Below are 20756 nucleotides of genomic sequence, written 5' to 3'. Positions count from 1 at the left end.
GGAGCTGAAGAACAGGTCTGAGGAACAGAGCGCAGCAGTGCAAATGTGTGTTTCATCACGGCCTTAATGGGAGTTGAGCAGGACAGACTGGTTGACAAAGGATCTTGTGATCTTGAAATGTTCAGGGTTTATTTCAGGGGAATGGGATAATAACTGCATGGGGGGGAAATGGGTGAAATTGCAGGAGGTTTTTTTATTGTAACTTTCAGGAAGTATTGAATGGGGAACTGGGAATAATCTTCAGTTAGTACTCTTGTTAGAGTAGAGCGGGGGTGGGGAACTCTCCTTTGGTGAGAGTATAAGAGGGATGTTCGGAAAGTGCTTGATTGCCACCAAAAGACAAATTAATTTTTAAGCCTAAGTGAAAGCAACCTTATGAAAGACTAATAAAAATAATACGTAATTCTGTTCAACTTCAACATATTCATTTGCACAGAGTAGTGCATTGGCACCATGCTTTTCCTAGGCAACACTTGGAGTCAGCAAGAAAGGACATGATCAAAGGCTATTAAACTGTACATGGTGTGCAGAAAGCTTTTCTCCTCATAATAACTAGAATTCGGGGTGGCCCAGTGAAATTGATTAGGGAGTGGATTCAAGAGAGGCTAAAAGGAAAGTCCTTTACATAACACACTGCGAATGTGTGGAATTTGCTGCCCAAAGTACAGGGATAGTGATACATCTAGCTGAGATGGCTAGATGTATCAAAAACAAAGTAGATTCCATAAGCTTGAAATTTGCCTACCCCGTTCTATAACGCAGGTGAAATGTATTTATTCTTACGAAAGAACTTCTCTTCAGCAACTACTTGATATTCGTGGGAATGTTATACGTAAGGCTTCAATATGAAAACAGCTTCACTGGCTTCCATTTTGTTCCCAGGACCAGTTCAAAGGGCTGGCTATGACCATTAAAGCCTTAAATGGTTTGGTACCAAGATATTTAAAGGAACCGTCGTCTTCCATATATGCTTGTGAGTGTGCTGAGACCTTGAGGCTCACTTCTGCATCCCACCAACATCAGAGTTTTGTTTGGCTGGGACATTGGAGAGAGTCTTCACTGTGGCCTTGCCTAAACTTGGGAATCCTTGTCAAGGGAATCCCGTCTCACCCCCTCTTGGGTGTCTTTTTCCCTCTGTGCAAAGAAATTATTTTCCAGCATGCATTTTCCCTGCCAAGTTGTTAGTTTTAATCTCCCTGATGTGTTAATTGAAGTGTGTTATCTGCTGCCTGTGCCTCTTCTTTTGTTGTATTTTGTGTTGTATACTTGGGTTTATCTTGTTTAGATTATAAAACTGCCTTGAGTATATGTTTTAATGGAATCTTGGAGTATTAAGACTTCTAATAAATCCAACTTTCATGCAGCTTTTATTCGTTCTGATTTGGCCTTCTTCTCTGTCTCACAGTTTGTCTGTTCTCTTTTCTAGGATGCCCTTATTATGTACAAAGACATCTTCCTGCAGTATTTAGACCAAATAAGAAATGCTGTGAATGGAAAGTGTGCTGGGATTGAGTCCTGGCAATTGATAGCATCAACGGTTGCTGCTACCCTCCTGGTTGTGAAGCTACACATGTTCCTCTTCCAACAAGAAAGTAAGTTATATATCTGATGTGAGAAATGCGACACTACATAATGCTTTTATGTAGCCTGATGATGTTCTACTTGTGGTATTCAAACAGGGTTCCTTGGTTTTGGTATAAATCTTTTTTAATCTAACGGCAGAATTAAGGCAAACCCGTCTGAAGTAGTACAGCAGGAACAGATGGAAGCGTGCGCGCACAAACACACATCCCATGCAGAAGTTTAGTGCAGCTCAGATTTTAATTTCAAAAAGTAAGCTGCTAAGTCTCATGGTAGCAAAGAGATTCTTTGAAAATGTAACAGCAAACATATAGAGGACTGGAAAAAAATGAGGTTTAAAAGCTCCAGCTCTTTTTCACTTTATTTCCAAGTCTATAGTTGCATTCAGATATAACACTAAACCAGGGCTGGGCAACTTCAGAGGGTCTGGGGGACATTTTCCTCCCCTTGGAATTCACCTAGGGCTACACCCACCACTCCTGCTGCTGAAATTGCCACCACTGAATTGCCACCGAATTTTGGTGGCAATTGGGCAGTGAGAAAAAGCCACATTTTGTTTGCTTTAAAACAAGATGTGCGGGGAGAGCAAGCTTGGTTTTAATGCAAAAATATGCTCCTGTAGCTTCGGGGGATCATGATTTTGGATTAAACAAACTCCTTGCACGCCTTGTTTTAAAGCAAAAATACACCTTTTCTCCTGTTACCACTATGCATTGTTGAAATTTGGTAGCAATTCAGCCTTGTGTTGGCCATTTAGGGTGGCAGAGGATGCAAAAGGGAGTGGGAGCTGCATGTGGCCCATCCCTGCATGAAACCATAGTTTAGTGTTACAAGAACAAGCATAGGCAAGCCCTGAGCTTGTGTGCTCCCCTCTTCTCTGGCATGGCTGTAAGAAGGGAGTTGGAAGTTTCCGCTTCCTTTTAGATTAATGGCAGCTTACATGTCATCCAAACCCTAAACTGTGGTTAATATTAACTGTGGTTAGTTAAAACAAGCCAGTTTCATAATCTATGGTTTGAAATTGGCTTGTTACCACTAGCCACAGTTAAGATTAACCATAATTTGCCTGGGTTCAGATGACATGGCAAACTGTGGTTAATCTAAAATAGAAGCTAAAGCTTCCAAACACCTGGTTGTGGCCAGGCCAGCGAGGAATGGGAAAGCATGCGAACCCAAGGTTCAGCGTAGTGTCCCAACCAGCCTTGTGTACCAGGAGTTTCCAGCCACCGATTCTGATTTTAAAATTGGATGTTGTAGAATAAAGGTCACATGTCCACCAAATGTAGTTCATGAAGACAGCATGTCAATTATGTAATTAAGTGCAGCACAAATTAGTCAAGCCCTCTCCATTTCAGGGTTATTTTGGCATATTTGCTGGGTTAAAGTGTGACCATTCTAGGTGTGTATGTGAGAGCACATGCATGTGCATAGCTCAGGAGGCAGAAGGGAGCTTGTTGGTGCTTAAAAGTTTACATTTTAATTATAGGCTTATTTGATAACACTTGGGAAGCATTTCACAGGAAACAAGTTTGGCATAGAAACCTAGTTTCCTACTCCCCATGGGTTAGATTCCCCCCCCCCTTTCTTTTTGGTATTTATGTGGTGTATTTTTTCTCTAGCACATTTCCAGATATGGTCTGAGCCCTTTTCCACGTGCAGACTCTAAATAAACTTTTAAATGGGAGTTATTTTTCCTATTGCCCTCACAGTCTCCATTTGCACACAGGAATTTTGAAAGCCTTCAATGTGCTCCTTTAAGAGCCTCCTTTAAGATGATGTAACGGTGGGCGTGTGCCTCTGTGTATGTTTGCTAGCTGTTCATTTAGATTTCTTTCCCATCCTGTGCAAGAGCAACCACTGGGGCTTCACAGCGAAGGGACTAGAACATGGGTCAAGACGAGTTCACTTTGTGTATAGCTTTAAAATTAGCCCCGAAAAAATGGTTTTGCATATACCAGCATAGTTCCTTTCCCCAGTATACTGTGCATATACCATGCATTGCCTGTAGGTCCCCAAGATGTATGTGCACATATGTTTGGTATTAGTGTGGCTGTGCATATCTCTCAGCAACAGATTATAAGGAGGTGCCTCAGAGTTTTGTTTTCTTAACTGTTTTTCCTTTTCTTGAAGGAGGGCTGACAGGGCTGGGGGAGTTGTGACTTATGGGGTGTGCTAGATGGGTTTACAAGAACTCTAAGAGGGCCTCATCCGGGAGTACTTTCAGATGTTCTCTTGTCAGTGTGTAGAATGTGTAAAATGAAGTCTTCTTTTCTTGGTAAATGGAAGCCACTGCTCTCCTGTCTTCCTCAGCCCTCTTTTCTCTGGTGATCTGAGATGCTTCAAATGCCATTAAATCATATGTTTGGAAGCAGTGGGGTTAATCTTTATTTTTAAATGTTTTCTTCCTAGGTTTAACATCACGAACTAAAAAATGGTTCTTCAGAGTTATACGGAAACTGCCTATAATTGGTGATTTGGTAAGTTTTTAAGCATTGAGGTATTTATCAGGTCAGTTTAATAGCAGGAAGCTTGCATGTTTTATTGCTCTGTCACTTGCATTCCTGCCTACTGATGCAAATGAATAAAACAACAATATTAAAAACATACAAATACAATAACGTTCCATTCTAAATGTTAAACCTGTGGTCAATTTAAATCCGACTGAACCCAATGTGCTTGTGATTCTTCTCTGCTTGGCAGTAGCTTTCAAAAGCCTTCCTTAAAAAATGTGCCTTCCTGGACCCTAAGATCATCCTCAGGGGTCCTTCTCTGGGAGCCCCCGCCAAAGGACTGAGGTGGGTGGCTACCAGGAAGAGGGCCTTTTCTGCTGTGTTACCCCGGCTGTGGTATGAGCTCCCTAGAGAGGTTTGCCTGGCGCTTACGTTGTTCTCCTTCTGGCACCAGGAGAAGATCTTTTTATTCTTCCAGTATTTTAGCATTTTAGTTTCCTTGTCTTTTAGCTCTGGTGTTTTAAATCTGTATTTTAAAACTCTGCATTGCTGCTAGGTTTTATTCTGGTTGTACTATTATATTGTGGTTTTAAGCTTTCATATTTTATATTGTTTTATGCTGTACTCTGTGGTTTTAATTTTTGTGAACCGCCCAGAGAGCTTCGGCTATTGGGTGGTATAGAAAGGGGGGAAAAAAGTTCTTACCCAGTGACTCTATCTGTAAATATAAGGGGCCTGGCTTGCCTTCTTTGGTAAACAGTTCAGGGGATAGAGTAAGGATGTCAGAGAATTCCACCATGGACTGAAATGGGATCGAATTCCCTTCAGTCTGTGCCATGAAATCTTCTGCGAAGCGGCACCACGAGGTCCTGCGGAGCCAGCAATCATGCAGCTTTTTTGTTGTCGTTTGCAAAGAGTCATGAAATTTTCATAAATAAATACGCAGTATAATTCGTAAATCGGAAGGACAGTAATATTACGATAATAAATATGTAAGTTTTTTTTTAATGAGTTGTGCTTACCGCCTTGTGGGTGCTCTTTTTAAAACTGAACTCCTTCTCCGTTGGGGAGTTTACTTTCAGCCAAAACACTTCCTCTTCCTTGTAGGGTTTTCCCAAAAGAAGACTGTCTCAAGTGTGCCTGAGAGAGAAACTATTTGTTTAAAGCAACGCTGTTTTAAAGAAAGAAAAAACCTTTAAAAGTGACCATGCACAATGTATTATTCTCCCTGCTAAGCTTTATATTTCCACATCCAGCGTTGTTGTTGACGTTGTGAGGCTAAAATGGAGAGGAGAACCAACTCTGCATGTCTACTCAGAAGTAAGTCTTATTGAGTTCAGTGGGACTTACTCCTACACATGTCAGCACCCCACTTGCCCCCAGCTCAGCTTTGTATTTCCACATCCAGCTCATGAGCAAACCTCCTGTTAGTTATCTCAAAGGCCCTTGGGTGAATGGGGGTGGGGGGAAGGGCGTTTCCAGGGAAACAGCTGGATTGGGGGAGAAGCTCCCCCCGCCACGCACATACACACACATAATGGAAGAACATAGTTCTTCATATTCCCTGATACGTTTATTCCTCATTTTGTCCATTCCCTGAGCATGTGCAGAGTGTGCTTTTTATTCAAACAAAAAGAAGGTTGCTGATCTTTCCCTTCATGCTGCATTTGTACAAGTGAAGTGTGACTGCTTCAGAAAGAACACACAAATAATGTGCATGGTTGAGACTGGCCCAAAGTCACCCAGTCAGCTTCCATAGCCAAGTGGGGACTAGAACTGCCCATCTCCCAAGTCCCAATCCAACACTCTAACCACTAGGCTACACTGGCTGTCTAACCACAACACCACACTGCTGTTATGAAACTCATGAAAAAGAGACAATATAATGGAAAGTTCTTTCTGAAGTAGTTCTCTCCATTTTAGCCTCACAATGTCAACAACAACAACTACACTGGATGTGGAAATATAAAGCTTAGCAGGGAGAATAATACATCATGCATGGTCATTTAAAAAGTTTTTTTCTTCTTTAAAACAGTGTTGCTTTAAGCAAATAGTTTATCTCTCAGGCACACCTGAGACAGTCTTCTTTTGGGAAGCCCCTACAAGGAAGAGGAAGTGTTTTGGCTGAAAGTAATTACTGCATGGCAGGGAAGGGAAAAAATACGTAAACATTTACAAAAAGTAGTGATTCTTACGGAAGTCATGCGGACTTGTAGAAACGGATGGGTACAGGAATTATGTTTGTCAGTACGTATTTATTTACGTAATTTTTGGAGCGGAAAAAAAGAGAGGAGAATTCCGGGGGCTTGTGAATAGCGGAACGGAGCACTGGATGCGAACTGCGGAAGTCAAGCGGCACAGGAGGAACACAATTTGTACATCCCTAGGGTAGCGGTATCACTGCACCCTTTCAGAAGAAGGCAGATGAAGGACCAAAGAGAAAAACATTCCCAGCCAATGTTAGCATCTGGGGAAGTTCAAATGGAAACCTTCTGAAGGAGCATCTGGGTAGATATATACAAAATTAGCCCTCCTATATTATAATGTCAAGTTCTGATTTATCTGGGATGACATCTGTGTCATATTTTGAGTGATTATTTTTGAGCATGTATGAGAAAAGTGCCACAGATGAAGAACTGAACAAATAACCATTGATACGCAAAAGTGAGACGGGTTGCATAAATATGTTCAAGGTGTCTCAGTACTTGCTGTATCTATGTTTTTGGAGGACTCAGATGCAAACAACAAGATAGAGGAATTTTTAAATAATTATAATTTAAGATAGTGTACAGGAGTTTTTAGCATAAACTTCCATGAGAAACTGGCAGGTGAAGGGTGGCTTTATCAATGTTGACAGATTCAGTAAAAGGAAACCTGGATATAGTGGGTGTATATATAGTTTTTAAAGGAAAACCTGGATATAGTGGGCATTACAGAAACCTGGTGGAATGGAGAGAAGCAGTGGGATATGGTCATCTCTGGATATAAACTCTATAGGAAGGACAGGGACAGGCGTACTGGGGGAGGCGTTGGCCCAGATGTCAAAGAGGGCATAGTGTCGAGCGGTCTAGAACACGTAAAAGGGGCAGGCTCTTCCACAGAAGCACTGTGGGTGACAATACCAGGCTCCAAAACTAATTTAGTGCTAGGAACATGCTATTGTCCCCCAGACCTGAATGCTCAGAGTGACCTTGAGATGGAAAAATGAAATCAGGGAGGCCTCCCAACAAGTGTTTTAGCTGAAGTGTATTGTAATATCTGAGCACTTGTCTCAACTGAAATGCACTGTAATATTTGAGCAAACTGGGGATGCTCAGCTCTCTCTTTTTGCTCTTTCCACATAAAACATTTAAGTTGAATCTGTGTCTGTTGCTAAAAATAAAATTTAAGAATAGAGTTGACTGTTGTTTTAGCCTTTGGTCAGATAAGGAAACCAGTTGGGTCTGGAATAGGAAACTTAGCTTAGGTAACAGTTTCATTTTAACTGCTGCTATCTTTTCCATCCAATTCAGGTTCGTATTAGTCCATTGTTTTAGCTTTTGCTTGATATATTTAATAACTTGATGGTAATTTAGTTTTAGCAAAGTAGACACGTCTGATGGATACTAGCTCCTAGATATTTTAGTTCTGTGATACAGATACCAGAGCTGTGCTTCAAATTTAAGCACTGTTTGTCATCTATGTTTATAATTAACCTGTGCCCCTGCTGCTTCCCCAAATTCCTTTACCACCTGCATTGCCTTTTCCAGACTGCTCAACGGTTAGCACTATTGCAAACATAGTTATCTTGCTTGGTATGTCTGGTGATAGGGATTGGTAAGGAATCCATACCATTTACCCTGATAACCATAACTGCCTGGTTCTGTGACTATAATTGAGACAAGCAATCCCCCCCCCCCCCCAGCATCATCTTTTTCCTTAATTCAAATATAAAATTCAATTCCAGCTTGTCAAAGGCCTTAGCCATGTCAAGCAGTGTTATGGAGTAGGGGGATTTAGTTTTGTTTTCACAGGAATAAATTACATTTAATAATCTCTATATTGGGCCTGCAATATGACACCTAATAAAACCAAACTGGTCGATAGTTGTGGGGCTATTGTTCCAAGCCTATCAGCCAATATGCCAGTAAATATTTGTTGGTCTTGGTTTAGCAGTGTGATTGGATGGTATGCGTCTGTTTAGCCAGGGTCTTTTCCAGGTTTTTATAGCAGTATGGTTTTTGTAGCGTTATGATGACTGGAAAACCTCACACTTGTCCATAATTTTATTAAACAATTTTACCATATGGGGGACCAAATGGTCATATAGATTTTATAAAAAGTTGCCGTGAACAATTTTACAACTTTAAGAACTTGAAGTACGTTTATGACAGTGCCAATAAGTGGCAATATTGAATTTAAAAGTATAAACACTTTCATTGTATTAAAACATTAATTAAAATTATACCCAGTGTTAGAGATGGAACTGCAATCTGCCGTACCCAAAAGTATCTAATTATATCTTAATTTTGTAAGTTGGGAAAACAAAGGGGGGAAAATAAAATCTGACAACAAAGTGTGAACATTGTGGTAAACAAAAGGAAGATTTTATTGAATGGATTTAGAAACCTTACATAGACTTCAGATTATCATGCAGAAATGACAGAAACTAACATTTTAAGAGAAAAATCTCAAAGAATCATAATTAATATTTTATTTATTTATTTCATTTCCATACCACCCAATAACCGACGCTCTCTGGGTGGTTCACAAAAATTAAAACCAAAAAGCATACAGTAAAACAATATAAAATATAAAAACATTGAAACCACAATATAACAATGCAACCAGAATAAAACCTAGCAGCAGTGCAGAGATTTAAAATGCAGACTTAAAACAGCAAAGCTAAAAGTCTAGAAAGCTAAAATGCTTGGGAAAAATAAAAAAGGTCTTCACCTGGCGCCGGAAGGAATACAATGTAGGTGCCAGGCGAACCTCACTAGGGACCTCATTCTAGGGATGGTGGAGAATTCTGCCATGGATCTCAGTAAGGCTGAATGCCAGTGCATTCAGCCCCCTGAAATCCGTGGCTGAACGAAGCCCCCCCACCCCACCACCCTGCAAAAGGCACACAAAATGGAGCACCTACCTGGTGCCGTTCATGCTGCTTTGCGAATGGCAGCCGCGTTTGCGGCCGCCATTCGCTTCACAATTTTTCCTGTGATAGGCTCACTGTATAGGCTCTCACTATTGTATAGCCTCACTCATCGTATGAGCTCACTGGCCAGTCCCTGTTAACGCCATTAGCGTCCCTGTGGAGGCCGTGATAGGCTACATAAATATTTACGTAGCCTATCACGGCGAAAAAAAGGGACGCAAATGGCGGCGGCTATGGCGGCCGCCGTTTGCGTTCCTGCGCAGCCCAGCAGCGGCTGGAGCCAGCCGGCGAGGATTTCGGGGGGAGGGACGGCGCGCCTCCCCCCCTACGCGGATGTCGCGAAACGAAACAGGCAAGTCGTTTTGTACATCCCTACTCATTCCACAGCCAGGGTGCCACAGCAGAAAAGGCCCTCCTCCTAGTAGCCACCTGCCTGACTTTCTTTGGCAGGGGCTCATGGAGGATGGCTGCTGAGGATGATTTTAAGGTTCAGGCAGGCACATATGGGAGGAGGTGATCCTTCAGATAACCTTGCCCCAAGCTGTTTAGGGCTTTGAATGTTAATACCAGCACTTTGAATTGGGCCTGGAAATGGACTGGCAGCCAGTGCTGGCATAATATGAGCTCACTGGCCAGTCCCTGTTAACAATCTTGCTGCCCTATTTTGAACCAGCTGAAGTTTCTGGACCATTTTCAAAGGCAGCCCCACGTATAACGCATTGCAGTAATCCAGACGAAAAGTTATAAGAGCATGGATAACTGTAGCTAGGCTATCTCTGTCCAGATAAAGGCATAGTTGGTATACCAGCCTAAGGTGATAAAAAGTGCTCCGTGCCACTGAGTTCACCTGTGTCTCAAGTGGCAGTTCTGGGTCCAAGAGTACCCCAAACTACAAACCTGATCCTTTAGGGGGAGTACAACCCCCTCCAGAAAAGGTTGACTATCACCAAGCCGGGAAGACAAACCACCCACTAACAGTACCTCTGTCTTGTCTGGATGGAGTTTCAGTTAGTCCATTACCGTGTCCAGGCACTGATTCAGAACAGCCACTGCCTCACCTGGGATTGATGAGAAAGAGAGGTAGAGCTGGGTGTCATCCGCATATTGATGGCACCTCAGCTCACATCTCTGGATAACCTCCCCCAGCGGTTTCATGTAGATGTTAAACAGCATGGGGGATAAAATAGAGCCCTGTGGAACCCCATGGCACAATTGCCATGGCACAGAGCAATAATCCCCCAGCACCACCTTCTGGAATTGGCCATCCAAGTAGGAGTGGAACCAGTGCAGTGCCTCCATCTCCCAACCCATACAACCTATCCAGAAGGATGCCATGGTCGATAGTATTGAAAGCCACTGAGAGGTCCAGGAGAATCAACAGGGTCGCACTCACCCTGTCCCTCTCCCAGCAGAGGTCATCCCACAGGGCGACCAAGGCAGTTTCCATTCCAAAACCAGGCCTGAAGCCCGATTGAAATGGATCTAGATAATCTCTTTCATTCAAGAGTGTCTGGAGCTGTCCTGTAACCACCCACTCAGGCACCTTGCCCAGGAAGGGGACGTTGGCCACCGGCCTATAATTGTTAACATTCTCTGGGTCCAGGTTTGGCTTTGTCATGAGTGATCTGATTACCACCTCTTTTAAAGAGGCTGACACCACTCCCTCTCTCAAGGAGGAATTTACAACCTGCTGCACCCAGGCAGACATCCCCTCCTTGTTTGATTTAATAAGCCATGAAGGGCAAGGGTCAAGCACACAAGTAGTTGATCGGACTTGGCCAAGCACCTTGTCTGCATCCTCAGGCTTCAATAACTGAAACTCATCCAATAAAACTGGACCAGATGGTGCTCTGAATGCCTCTACCAATGGCACTGCATTAATCGTGGTGTCCAATTCATGATGAATCTGAGCAACTTTATCTTCAAAGTGCTGTGCAAACTTGCCAGAGCGTGCAGCCGAGGGTTCCACAGTCTCTCTACTTGGCCCAGAATGTAACAGGCTGTGAACCACTCAGAAAAGCTCTGCTGGACGACACTGAGAAGATGCAATGCTGGTGGAAAAGGACTGTCTCTTTGCCACTCTCACTGCCACAGAGTAGGCTCGATAGTGAGGTCTTATCTGTGTTTGATCAGAAACAGCATGAGTTTTCCTCCACTAGCCATCTCCCCTCTTGCTTCATTGCCCTCAGCTTGGGTGTATACCAAGAAGCTGGCTGGGCTCTGCTCAGAGGGAGAGGGCGCTTATATCTATTATAATAGAGTGTGGATAGCAATAGCAATAAATGTGGATACTCAGTGAGACTTGAGAATTATTGAATAGTTATATCATCCATTTACAGGCTTGCCTGGGAGTGGGATTTGCATCTGAATAAACATCAATAAGATTGGGCTGCAAATGTCAGAATAACTGTATATAAAATTAGTTACCTTGAAACCATATTTATTTAATTTATATCCTGTTTCATCCCAGTAAATCTGTTCTTGAAAATCTTAGCAAAACTCATTTATTCTTCTCATTGGAATCTGAAAAATCCTTACTTCTGTTTTTTTAATCAAATTTTTATTGTGAGTTTCAACAAAACAAACAATAACATAACAAAACCAAAAAACTGAAAATATAACAACATACTTTGAAGTCCTCAGTTTCAAATATTACAATATTCTAGGGAGATGAATAGATTACACATAAACTTCAGAAAAAGCAGACCAGATATCCAAATACAAGTCCATTTGCAAGTGACGCCTGTATACCATTCTTTCACATGTTGCTGGTGTTGTTAAGTCTTCAGTCCATTGCCTTATAGGTAGTGAGCTTTTATCCTTCCAGTATTGTAGTAACAGTCTTTTAGCAGTCAGGAGGGTGTGAAAAATCCATTTACACTGACCGTGTATTACATTCCAAAAAGCAGGTAAATAGTTTAAGAGAAGATGTACGTCAGTGAATATTAAAGAGCTTTCCAATACAAAGTTTATCCATACGATAACTTCCTCGCAAAAGGAGGCAACTATTGGGTATTTCCAAAATATATGAATAAAAGAAGCATTAACTGTATTATACCTCCAACAGTTAGCCGAGTTTGACAAACCTTTGTTAAAGAGACGTTGTAGTGTCCAGTAGACCTGAAACAAAAGCTTTTGCTGAATAAGACATAGCCGGAGGTCCATAGAGATATTAGACACAGGCGCCAAAATGGCAGTCCATTGATTAGACAAAAAAAGGACGTTCCAATTCCCTGTTCCATTCCTGCTGTAGACCCCGTGTATCATATTTATTCACTGATAATAAGTATTTATAAACATGAATCATGGGTCAATATACCTGGTCAGCTACAATAAGTGTTTCCAATAGCAAAGGAGACTCCGAGGCAGTAAAAGCAGCAGGACTGAATCTAGATATTCACAAATGTTTCAATTGCAAATACTGCCATTCAGCTGTAGAGGAAAATCAAATTTACCTCGCCAAGTTGAAAATGGCAACTTCCATTCTGAAAATAGCAACTTCTGATTCTGAACTTCCATTTTGAGTATCATGGCCTTTAGAAAATGGGAGGTTTGCATGAACTGAAACAAGCTTCTTAGTTCTCTTAGCTGTGCATTTGTTCCTTGCTTGTATCCCTGTTTATATGTTCAAAATGTAGTCATTGAACACAGGTGGCTGACAGAATGGGGATCATGCTCCCTGTCTCTGATGTCCACATGGTCTGTGGAAGATGTGCATGTAGAATTGTACCACATAGGATCTTCTGCTTGATCTGGAAGTGTGCAAAACACAGATTCCATGCACAGAATTGCAATCCTGTAGCATAAAGAGCACGTCAGGGTGCAATAGAGAGAAACCAAATGGCTGCACTTTTGCATACAGAAACAGACCAAAAGCTCCACGCGTCAAAGTCCAGGTTTCAAGCTTCATAAAGATATTATATGCATTAGGGTCTCATTATTGAAGGCTTGACCAGTGTTTGCCAGGAGATCCCTATGATTAAGAAAAATATTTACTCTGTGTGTGTGCATGCACGTGTGTGCCTGCACGCTTCTCTCCTTTCATAGATACAAAAAAAGATGAACAAGACTACGGAGGATATGACTTCCAGCTTGACATTTTTGAAAGACAAAGAGGGTTATATCAAAGCCCTGCCAGCAAAAGGCATGACTCAAGCAGAAGTGATGAAGAAGTTGAAAGAATACAGCTCTATGGGTATGGTTTAGCACGTACAATGGCACATGATTATTAGTCTAAGTATGGGGGAAAGTGGTGCTATTAACTAATAAGTGACAGCAAATGACTGTAACTTACTAATACTAGTCTTTGTTTACAAGTGAGTGAAAGTTTAACGCTCAGGGACCCCTCCTACCTCGGTTCCAAAGATAGAAGGTTGATCGATATAGGAGAAAAGAACAGAAAAAACAAAATGCCTGCCATTGTCTTGTAATAATGCAGTGAATTACATGAGTACATAGAAATCTTAAATTGATTTAGGGTGCAATCCTGTGCACGATTAGACAGAAAAAAGTCCTACAACTTACAGCATTCCCCAGCCAGCCTGGCTGGCTGTGGCATGCTGGGAGTTGTAGGATTTAGAGATCTTTGGACCCTTAGAGATCTTTGGAGTGCGTTTAACACCTGAGTCTGACATGTTGGGGAAGTAACACTTGTATATTTGGAAGTCTGCTTCGTGTAAAAGCTGATTCCCTTTTCATGACTCCCCCACCATGTCGTTTTCACAAGTGTTGGCATCAGTGGAAAGTGACCCTGCCAGTTGCATACTCACAATTAGGCAATTGGGCGTGAGCTGCAGAATCATGTTTCTCTGGCCCCAATCCCGCCCTTCTGGAGCAAGCATTCCTGCTGCTAGCAGTAATCATGGTTAAGCATTGCTTGGTTAATCATAGTTAAGAAATCTGTACTGCTTAACTTTTGCATCAGCCCAATAAATCCCTTAACTGGCAACATTTTCAAAAATGCCTGTACAGAACTTGAAAAAATAAAAATCTGTTAACTTGTTGTTTAAGCTGCTTCTCTAGGCCTGGCTGTTTAAGACTACCAACATTCCTCTCCTTTTACTGTATTGATTGTAATAATCTATGATGCCTTTAGAAGGCAGAAAAATTTCAAGCTGCCCAGTCGTTTCCAAGCAAGAGAACGTGGACAATAAACAAATACAAATTTTGATTTGCAAAGTGTTTTTAAATACGACTGATATCAGCATGTTTTTGTCTCTATGTTTTCAGGTGAAGTACATTGGCAAGATGGCAAAGTGTCTGGGACTGTGTACAGTGGGGAAGACAGACTCACTACTCTGTTTATTAAGGTAATGCAGCATGGTAATAGCTATGAGTTTGCACACGTGCATTCAACGAAGTATAATTAAAAACAACAACACAGTGCATGCAAAACAAGTTTTGTCCTGAAAGATCGGCTGTGCGTGTGCGCATACACACGCACACCTCAAGCATGTTGATCTGAAAGTGAATGCAGAAGTTTGGGGGAAAGTGGTCCTGGTGAAATAATTGAGAAGTAAAAGGTTTCCACAAGAAGTGACTGGCAGGGTATTGCTGTAGAGCAGGGGTAGGCATTGTGGTGCCCCCTCCCCCGATCTCCTCCTCCTCTCAATTTTTATTTTAAAAATATTTTTATATTTTACTGGCATCCGGGATTGCTTCACAGTGAAGTGGGACCCTCTAGCTGCTGCCATCTTAATTGCCTCTGGGCAGGTTACGGCCACCACACTGGTTCTCAATGTATGGCAACTGGAAAATGCATGAATGTGTGTTCGGTTGGGAACCCTACAGAACATCCTTCATCCACTTTTCCTTCACACAGATGAGGGATAGGCAATCTTTTTGCATTGTGACCGCATCTGGCCATTTGAAAAACTTTAACATAATGGGCAATGTACACTCTTCCTGGTGCCAAATCAGATTTTGTTTTTCAGATATATGTACCATTAATAGCTTGACTTGGAAGGAAATAATTATTTCTAAACATTGCCCTTGGAATGTGGCAATGGTTTGTGTATGTTGACCTGGTTCTGACGTAATGGTGGCAAATTGTGGGTTAATTAACCCACAATATGCCAGGTTGCGTGCTGCTTCCAATTTGAAGATGCAACCTCTGATTGGTCCTATTGTAGATTTTGTGGTGTGTGAACCTGGACACTGGGTCATTTGTAGGTTAAGCAACCCAAAGCTAACCTATGATTAGTTCTGAGGTTAACTTTGGGTTGTTTAATCCAGGAGTACCCAATAGGATCCGTTTGTACAAAACAGCGGCAAATTGTGGGTTAATCTTGGGTTAACTATGGGTTGTTTAATCTAGGCATGGTGGAGAATTCCGCCACGGATCTCGGTGAGGCCGAATGCCAGTGCATTCGGCCCCCCCGAAATCCGTGGCAGAACGAAGCCCCCCCACCCCCCTGTGAAATGGGCCCGGAACAGAGCACCTACCTGCTGCCGTCCACGCTGCATAGCGAATGGCAGCTACCATTCGCTTCGTCCATATAGCTGTGATAGGCTACGTGAATACTTCATAGCCTATCACGGCTAACTCAGGGATGCCATTTGCGTCCCTGCGGAAGCCGTGATAGGCTACGTAAGTATTTATGTAGCCTATCACGGCAAAACTAAGAGAATGCAAATGGTGGTGGCTATGGCCGCCGCCATTTGCGTTCCCTTTTTTTTCTGCCATGATAGGCTACGTAAATATTTAGGTGCTCCTTTCTGGGCCCATTTGGTGGGGTGGGGGGGCGGGGTGACTTTGTAGTGGCCGCCGTTTGTGCCCCTCTGTTTTGCTGTGAGAGGCTACGTAAATATTACGGCGGAAAAAAAAGGGAATGCAAATGGCGGCCGCCATAGCTGCCACCATTTGTGTTCGCTGTTTTTTTTTTCTTTGTGATAGGCTACGTAAATATTTACGTAGCCTATCATGGGCCGGTGTAGGGACGCAAATGGTGTCCCCTACACAGGACGCCACTTGTGTCTGCACCAGCCTGGCAGTGGCTGGAGGCCCCGCTGTGGGTTGGCCTGGCCGGTGGCTCTGCGGCCTGGCTGCGGAGCAGAGCCAGCCAGGCAGGATTCCAGGGGGGAGGAACAGATTGCCTCCCCCCCTGTTGAGGATTCTGGGGGGTGGAATGGATTGCTCCCCCCACCTGCAGAACCCGGTGGAGCCAGGTAAGCGGGGTTTCGTACACCCCTAGTTTAATCCACAATTAACCTATAGTGTCTGGGTTCAGATGTCACGTAGCAACTCCCAATTATTTATTTATTTATTTATTTATTTCATTTCTATACCGCCCAATAGCCGAAGCTCTCTTTAGCCTGATTGGGGGTTGAATATTGAAAATGGTCATGGAACGTGCCCGGTACATGCTGTAGCAAATCATGGGTTAATTAGCCCACAATTTGCCATTGTTACATGCAGACTTGGTCATAGTGCCTGGGTTTGCATGTCACAAGACAACCTACAATAGGGTTGATCAGAGGTTGCACATTCCAAGTGGAAGTGGCTCGCAAGTGGCACACAACCTGGCAAATTGTGCATTAAGTAACCCAAGATTCGCCACTGTTACATGTGAATGGGTCCACTGTGACCTCATTCTGGCTTGTAGAATAATGACTTCTAACTTCTCAAATGTAGGTTGAACATCCCAGTTTTAACATTGACTCCTCACACTGAGGAGCTCTTTCGTTTTGTATTTCACTTTCATGTCAAGTATTACATTTCTATACTGGCCATAAAAACCTTAAAAATACAATATTGTCACATAATCTGAAAACCATTTACATGCAACACACACACACACAATTTTTAACAACCAACAATAATTTGAATGTTATTTGCTCCTCCATACACACCACAGACGAAGGGCTGTTTCTAAATGTCCATTCTAACTCCAGGTTGTACTTTCAATAGCCTATCCCTTAAATTGAAACCATATGGTTGTTTCTTTACTTGAGGGTAACTGAGAATAGCAACAACTTGCATAATAAATACCATATGTTGTTTCATAATGGGTCAATAGTGGCAAGATTGTGCAACAAAAAGTTCCATATAAATTTGGCATTAGCTCTAGTTATTGCATTGAGTGTGCATACATGTAGAGTGGTTGTTTAGTTAACGTCCTGTAAAAACTCCTGGGTCATCTACAGTTTGGTTGGTGTGTGTGTGTATGTGTGTGTGTGTGTGAGAGAGAGAGATGACTCGAGTTTCTCACAGGCCTTCTGATGTTTCTCCTTTCCATTTACAATCTAGTCTGTATTGGCTCGATTCTGATGCTCTGAACAGATATGTCATGGTGTTGACTACTATTTGAGGAGAGAAATGGCTGGAGAAATAGGCCACTTGTTTGGGAGAAGCTGTAAATTTTACATGTCCAACTTACAGCATGGAGGGCACAAGCAGAAGAAAGTTTTCGCACTTTTGGATAAGAGGTGGAGGACTCATGCGGTCTGGCTATGCCTTTATACCTCCTGATTCTCCAATTCTGTGCTATTCCCTACTCAGGAGGCTAGAAGTGAAACCTAATGCTTTTACAGTGCCCATGCAGCAGGAGTGGGCAACTTGTAGCTTTCCAAGAGTTTTCGCATACAACTCCCATCAGCCCTAACCAGTATAGCCAATGGTAAAGGATCATGGGAGTTGTAGGCCCCCCAAACTCTAGAGGGCCACAAGTTGCCATCTCCTGACATACAGACTGCCTGTGCCTTGGAGTGGTACTGTCTCACATTTACCCAAAGGGCTCCCAGAGGTGTAGACTAGGTACAACTTCCATTGTAAAATGGTTAGGGAAAGTTGCATTTATATCCCCAGTGATTGATTGGGAAAAGCTGAAGACCAAAGGTTAAGATGGATGCAGTAATGCGTTCAGTGAGTAGCATTTCCGTGACCAGTATAACATGTCCAGGCTCAGTTGCGTGTATAAAGGTTAAACTTTTATTATGCGCAAATCTATCTGTCTATCTATATTTTAAAAAATGCTTTTCTGCCCCAAAGCCTTCAAAATGACATGCAAGTTAAAAATACAAGCACAACTTTTATGAGGCTGTTCTTCAGTTTTAAACTTTTGATACTTGCAGGCTAGGACTGAATTTGCACTGTGTTAAAAACAACAAGAACAACATTAGCACACTGTATAAAGAGAAGTTAAATTCCAAGACCAGTCTAAATTATGCAAATTGAGCCAGTTTGGATTTCAGCTTGCTTTATCTTGCTGTTTTTACCATTTTTAATCTTGGGGATGAGCAAGAACTATGCAAGGCACTGAAGCCACTGAAACTCTTAATTCAACCCCTTCCTTCTGGCTTCTGAGATCAGCAGCCATTGCCCACACACTTCCAAGCATGCTTCGCAGGTGATTAATTGGGTTGGCCATTTCAGGTTTTTTAGGTGGGGGGACTGAACTGGTTCATCTGATTTGGAGGAGCCCTTAGCAGAGTGATGGTAGTGGGGTATGTGTGTGTGTGTCTGTCCTCTTTTCCTTTTACATTCAGTTAAAAAGAAAGTATTCCTCTGTCTCTACCTGCCCCATGGGCCTCTCCCATATTTAAAAGAAAAGCCACAATGGCCAAAGCAAGAGCTCCATCTGCCACTAGAGGCATGCTGGGAATGGGGAGATATGGCGGCAGACAGAGTTCTTGATTTGTTCACCACATTACTTTGAAATGCAGGAGGGGAAGGGGTGGGGTGCGCGCCTGTGTGTGTGTGTGTGTGGGGGGGAGGATGGTCTTTACAAACAATTTAAAAGTAAGTGTGTGTGTGTGTGTGTGTGTGCGCGTGAGAGAGAGAGAGAGAGAGAGAGAGAGAGGGAGAGGTGAAGTGAAGCCTCACCACCACTGCCATTCTGGTACGGGCCCCTCTAAACTGGTCTGGGGTCCCTTCCAAATGGCTTTCTCTATTTTGGGAGAACCAAAACTGGGCAAAAGACACCCAGCTCTGCTTTGTAGTCATGAGGGCTACAAGTGTGCGCTTAAAGGAAAGCTGGAATGTTATGTCCCAAATCAGTCTTTGCACTCTTTCTGTGCTCTTGTGCAATTGCAGCTTTTTTGCCTCATGTCCATTTTTGTTTAGCTCTTGGTCAGTAACTGCCAGCTGCCAATCTTCACATGAAGAATGCACTTTGTTCAAAGGTATATGTGCGTGAGAATCAAACAAGATGAAATGACAGCAAGACTGTGCGTGTGTGTGTAACACTACAGTGGGAACAGTGCTTTATGCATGATTTAACATACCGTTGCGTTTTCCCTGATTCCTATGCTGCCTTCTCACAGTTGAAGCTGTGGGGAATGTCTGTCAAACTTTTTGATTCCATGTCCCCCTTTCCACTTCCTAGTATGTCTGAATTTAATGTTGGAAGCCTATGTATTCTCAAGGGTTTCCCGTTACTTAAGCATTACATAATGCTTAATTGGAGCAAGGATGGAGCTTCTCACTGGTGACTGTAAAAGACATGCTAGGAGGAGGATGACGGAACAGCATGCTTGGCCAAGTAATAGCTCTTAGCTCAGCCTTCCCCAACCTGGTGCCCTCCAATGTGTTGGACTACAACTCCCACAATCCCCTAGCCAACTTAGCTGGAATTGTAGTCCAACAAATCTGGAAGTCACCTGGTTGGAGAAGGCTGCTTTAGCTTTTTTCTTACATTTCTTTGTACCCCATTTAGGGAAAAGGTGTGTGAATAGGCGATGTATATTCTTATTAAGGACCCAAGCAAAGCTGGTAAAATATTTCTTATTTCTAGGTACCTGGGATTTTCCCTCTCCCATCTCTAAATATGGCATAACTGCCTTCCAATAAAACCTTCTTAAGCACTATGGAGAAAAGGCTTTATATTGAAAAGCTGGTGAGCTGGCATGTGCTTATTACTTGTTTTCTTCACCAGCCCTTTCTCATCTCCATATTGTCCTCCCCCACTCCTCCCATTGTCAGGGATGTCTTTCCTTTGGGTGGCTTTGTTCTCTTTCTCTTTCCACCATCATTTGCGATGCCAGTCTTCTTCACCACATCTATGTTTTTGCACGCCCTTTTCAAAACTAAGTCTTATTTGCAAGACTTGCTTACAAATCACCGTGCTTGTCAACCACAAACCCATGTTCTGTTAAAAGTCTCAGTACTTGGCAAATCACATAAGAACGTAAGGAGCCATGCTGGATCAGACCAAGCCCTCCCTGCCCCGCCTCTAGCATTCTGTTCACAGAGGGGCCAACCTGACCATTCATTGTTTTTTCATGAGATATGCAAATACACCCGTGTTATACTGAGCTTTATTTTTTTCACCCTCTGATGCTTTTTAAAAGCATTTTACTTTAAGACTGTGATTAAATAGTCTGCCTAGTCACATTATCATTTTAGAAAAGAGAAGTATTGGATGGTTACTCCAACTGAATGTTAAAAATGTGGAATTGTATCAAGATTTATTAAGGTTGCACCCCTTTATTAAGTTCAAGGGGTGAAACTGTTGAGAGATAGTATCTGAGGTCTCTCATGATCCCCAGTGTTAATCCCAGTGGGGGTGCAGTCCCTGAGACCTTACTCAAGTATTTATTTTCTTAAAACCTCATATAGCTAGCTAGCAAGCAGTACTGAATGGTTAACA

General features: G+C 42.6%; 1 protein-coding gene across 2 annotated transcripts in view; it reads left to right on the top strand.

The window, feature by feature from the left end:
• Positions 1-20756, top strand: part of SGPL1 (sphingosine-1-phosphate lyase 1) — a 61769-nt gene that overhangs the window by 12403 nt on the left and 28610 nt on the right. For both annotated transcript variants that reach the window (XR_014789373.1, XM_084845541.1), the window contains exons 2-5: positions 1427-1592; positions 3991-4058; positions 13216-13363; positions 14398-14477. Coding sequence is in view for 1 of the 2 variants with exons in the window: in XM_084845541.1 (XP_084701667.1) it covers positions 1427-1592; positions 3991-4058; positions 13216-13363; positions 14398-14477 (462 nt within the window). In the remaining variant the exon portion in view is untranslated. The remainder of the gene's footprint in view (positions 1-1426; positions 1593-3990; positions 4059-13215; positions 13364-14397; positions 14478-20756) is intronic.

This window comes from Heloderma suspectum, chromosome 3 (genome assembly GCF_057233095.1).
Source record: "Heloderma suspectum isolate Gila_16-S chromosome 3, 16-S_ref, whole genome shotgun sequence".
Classification (NCBI taxonomy): domain Eukaryota; kingdom Metazoa; phylum Chordata; class Lepidosauria; order Squamata; family Helodermatidae; genus Heloderma; species Heloderma suspectum.
This window is presented reverse-complemented; position numbering and strand designations above follow the sequence as displayed.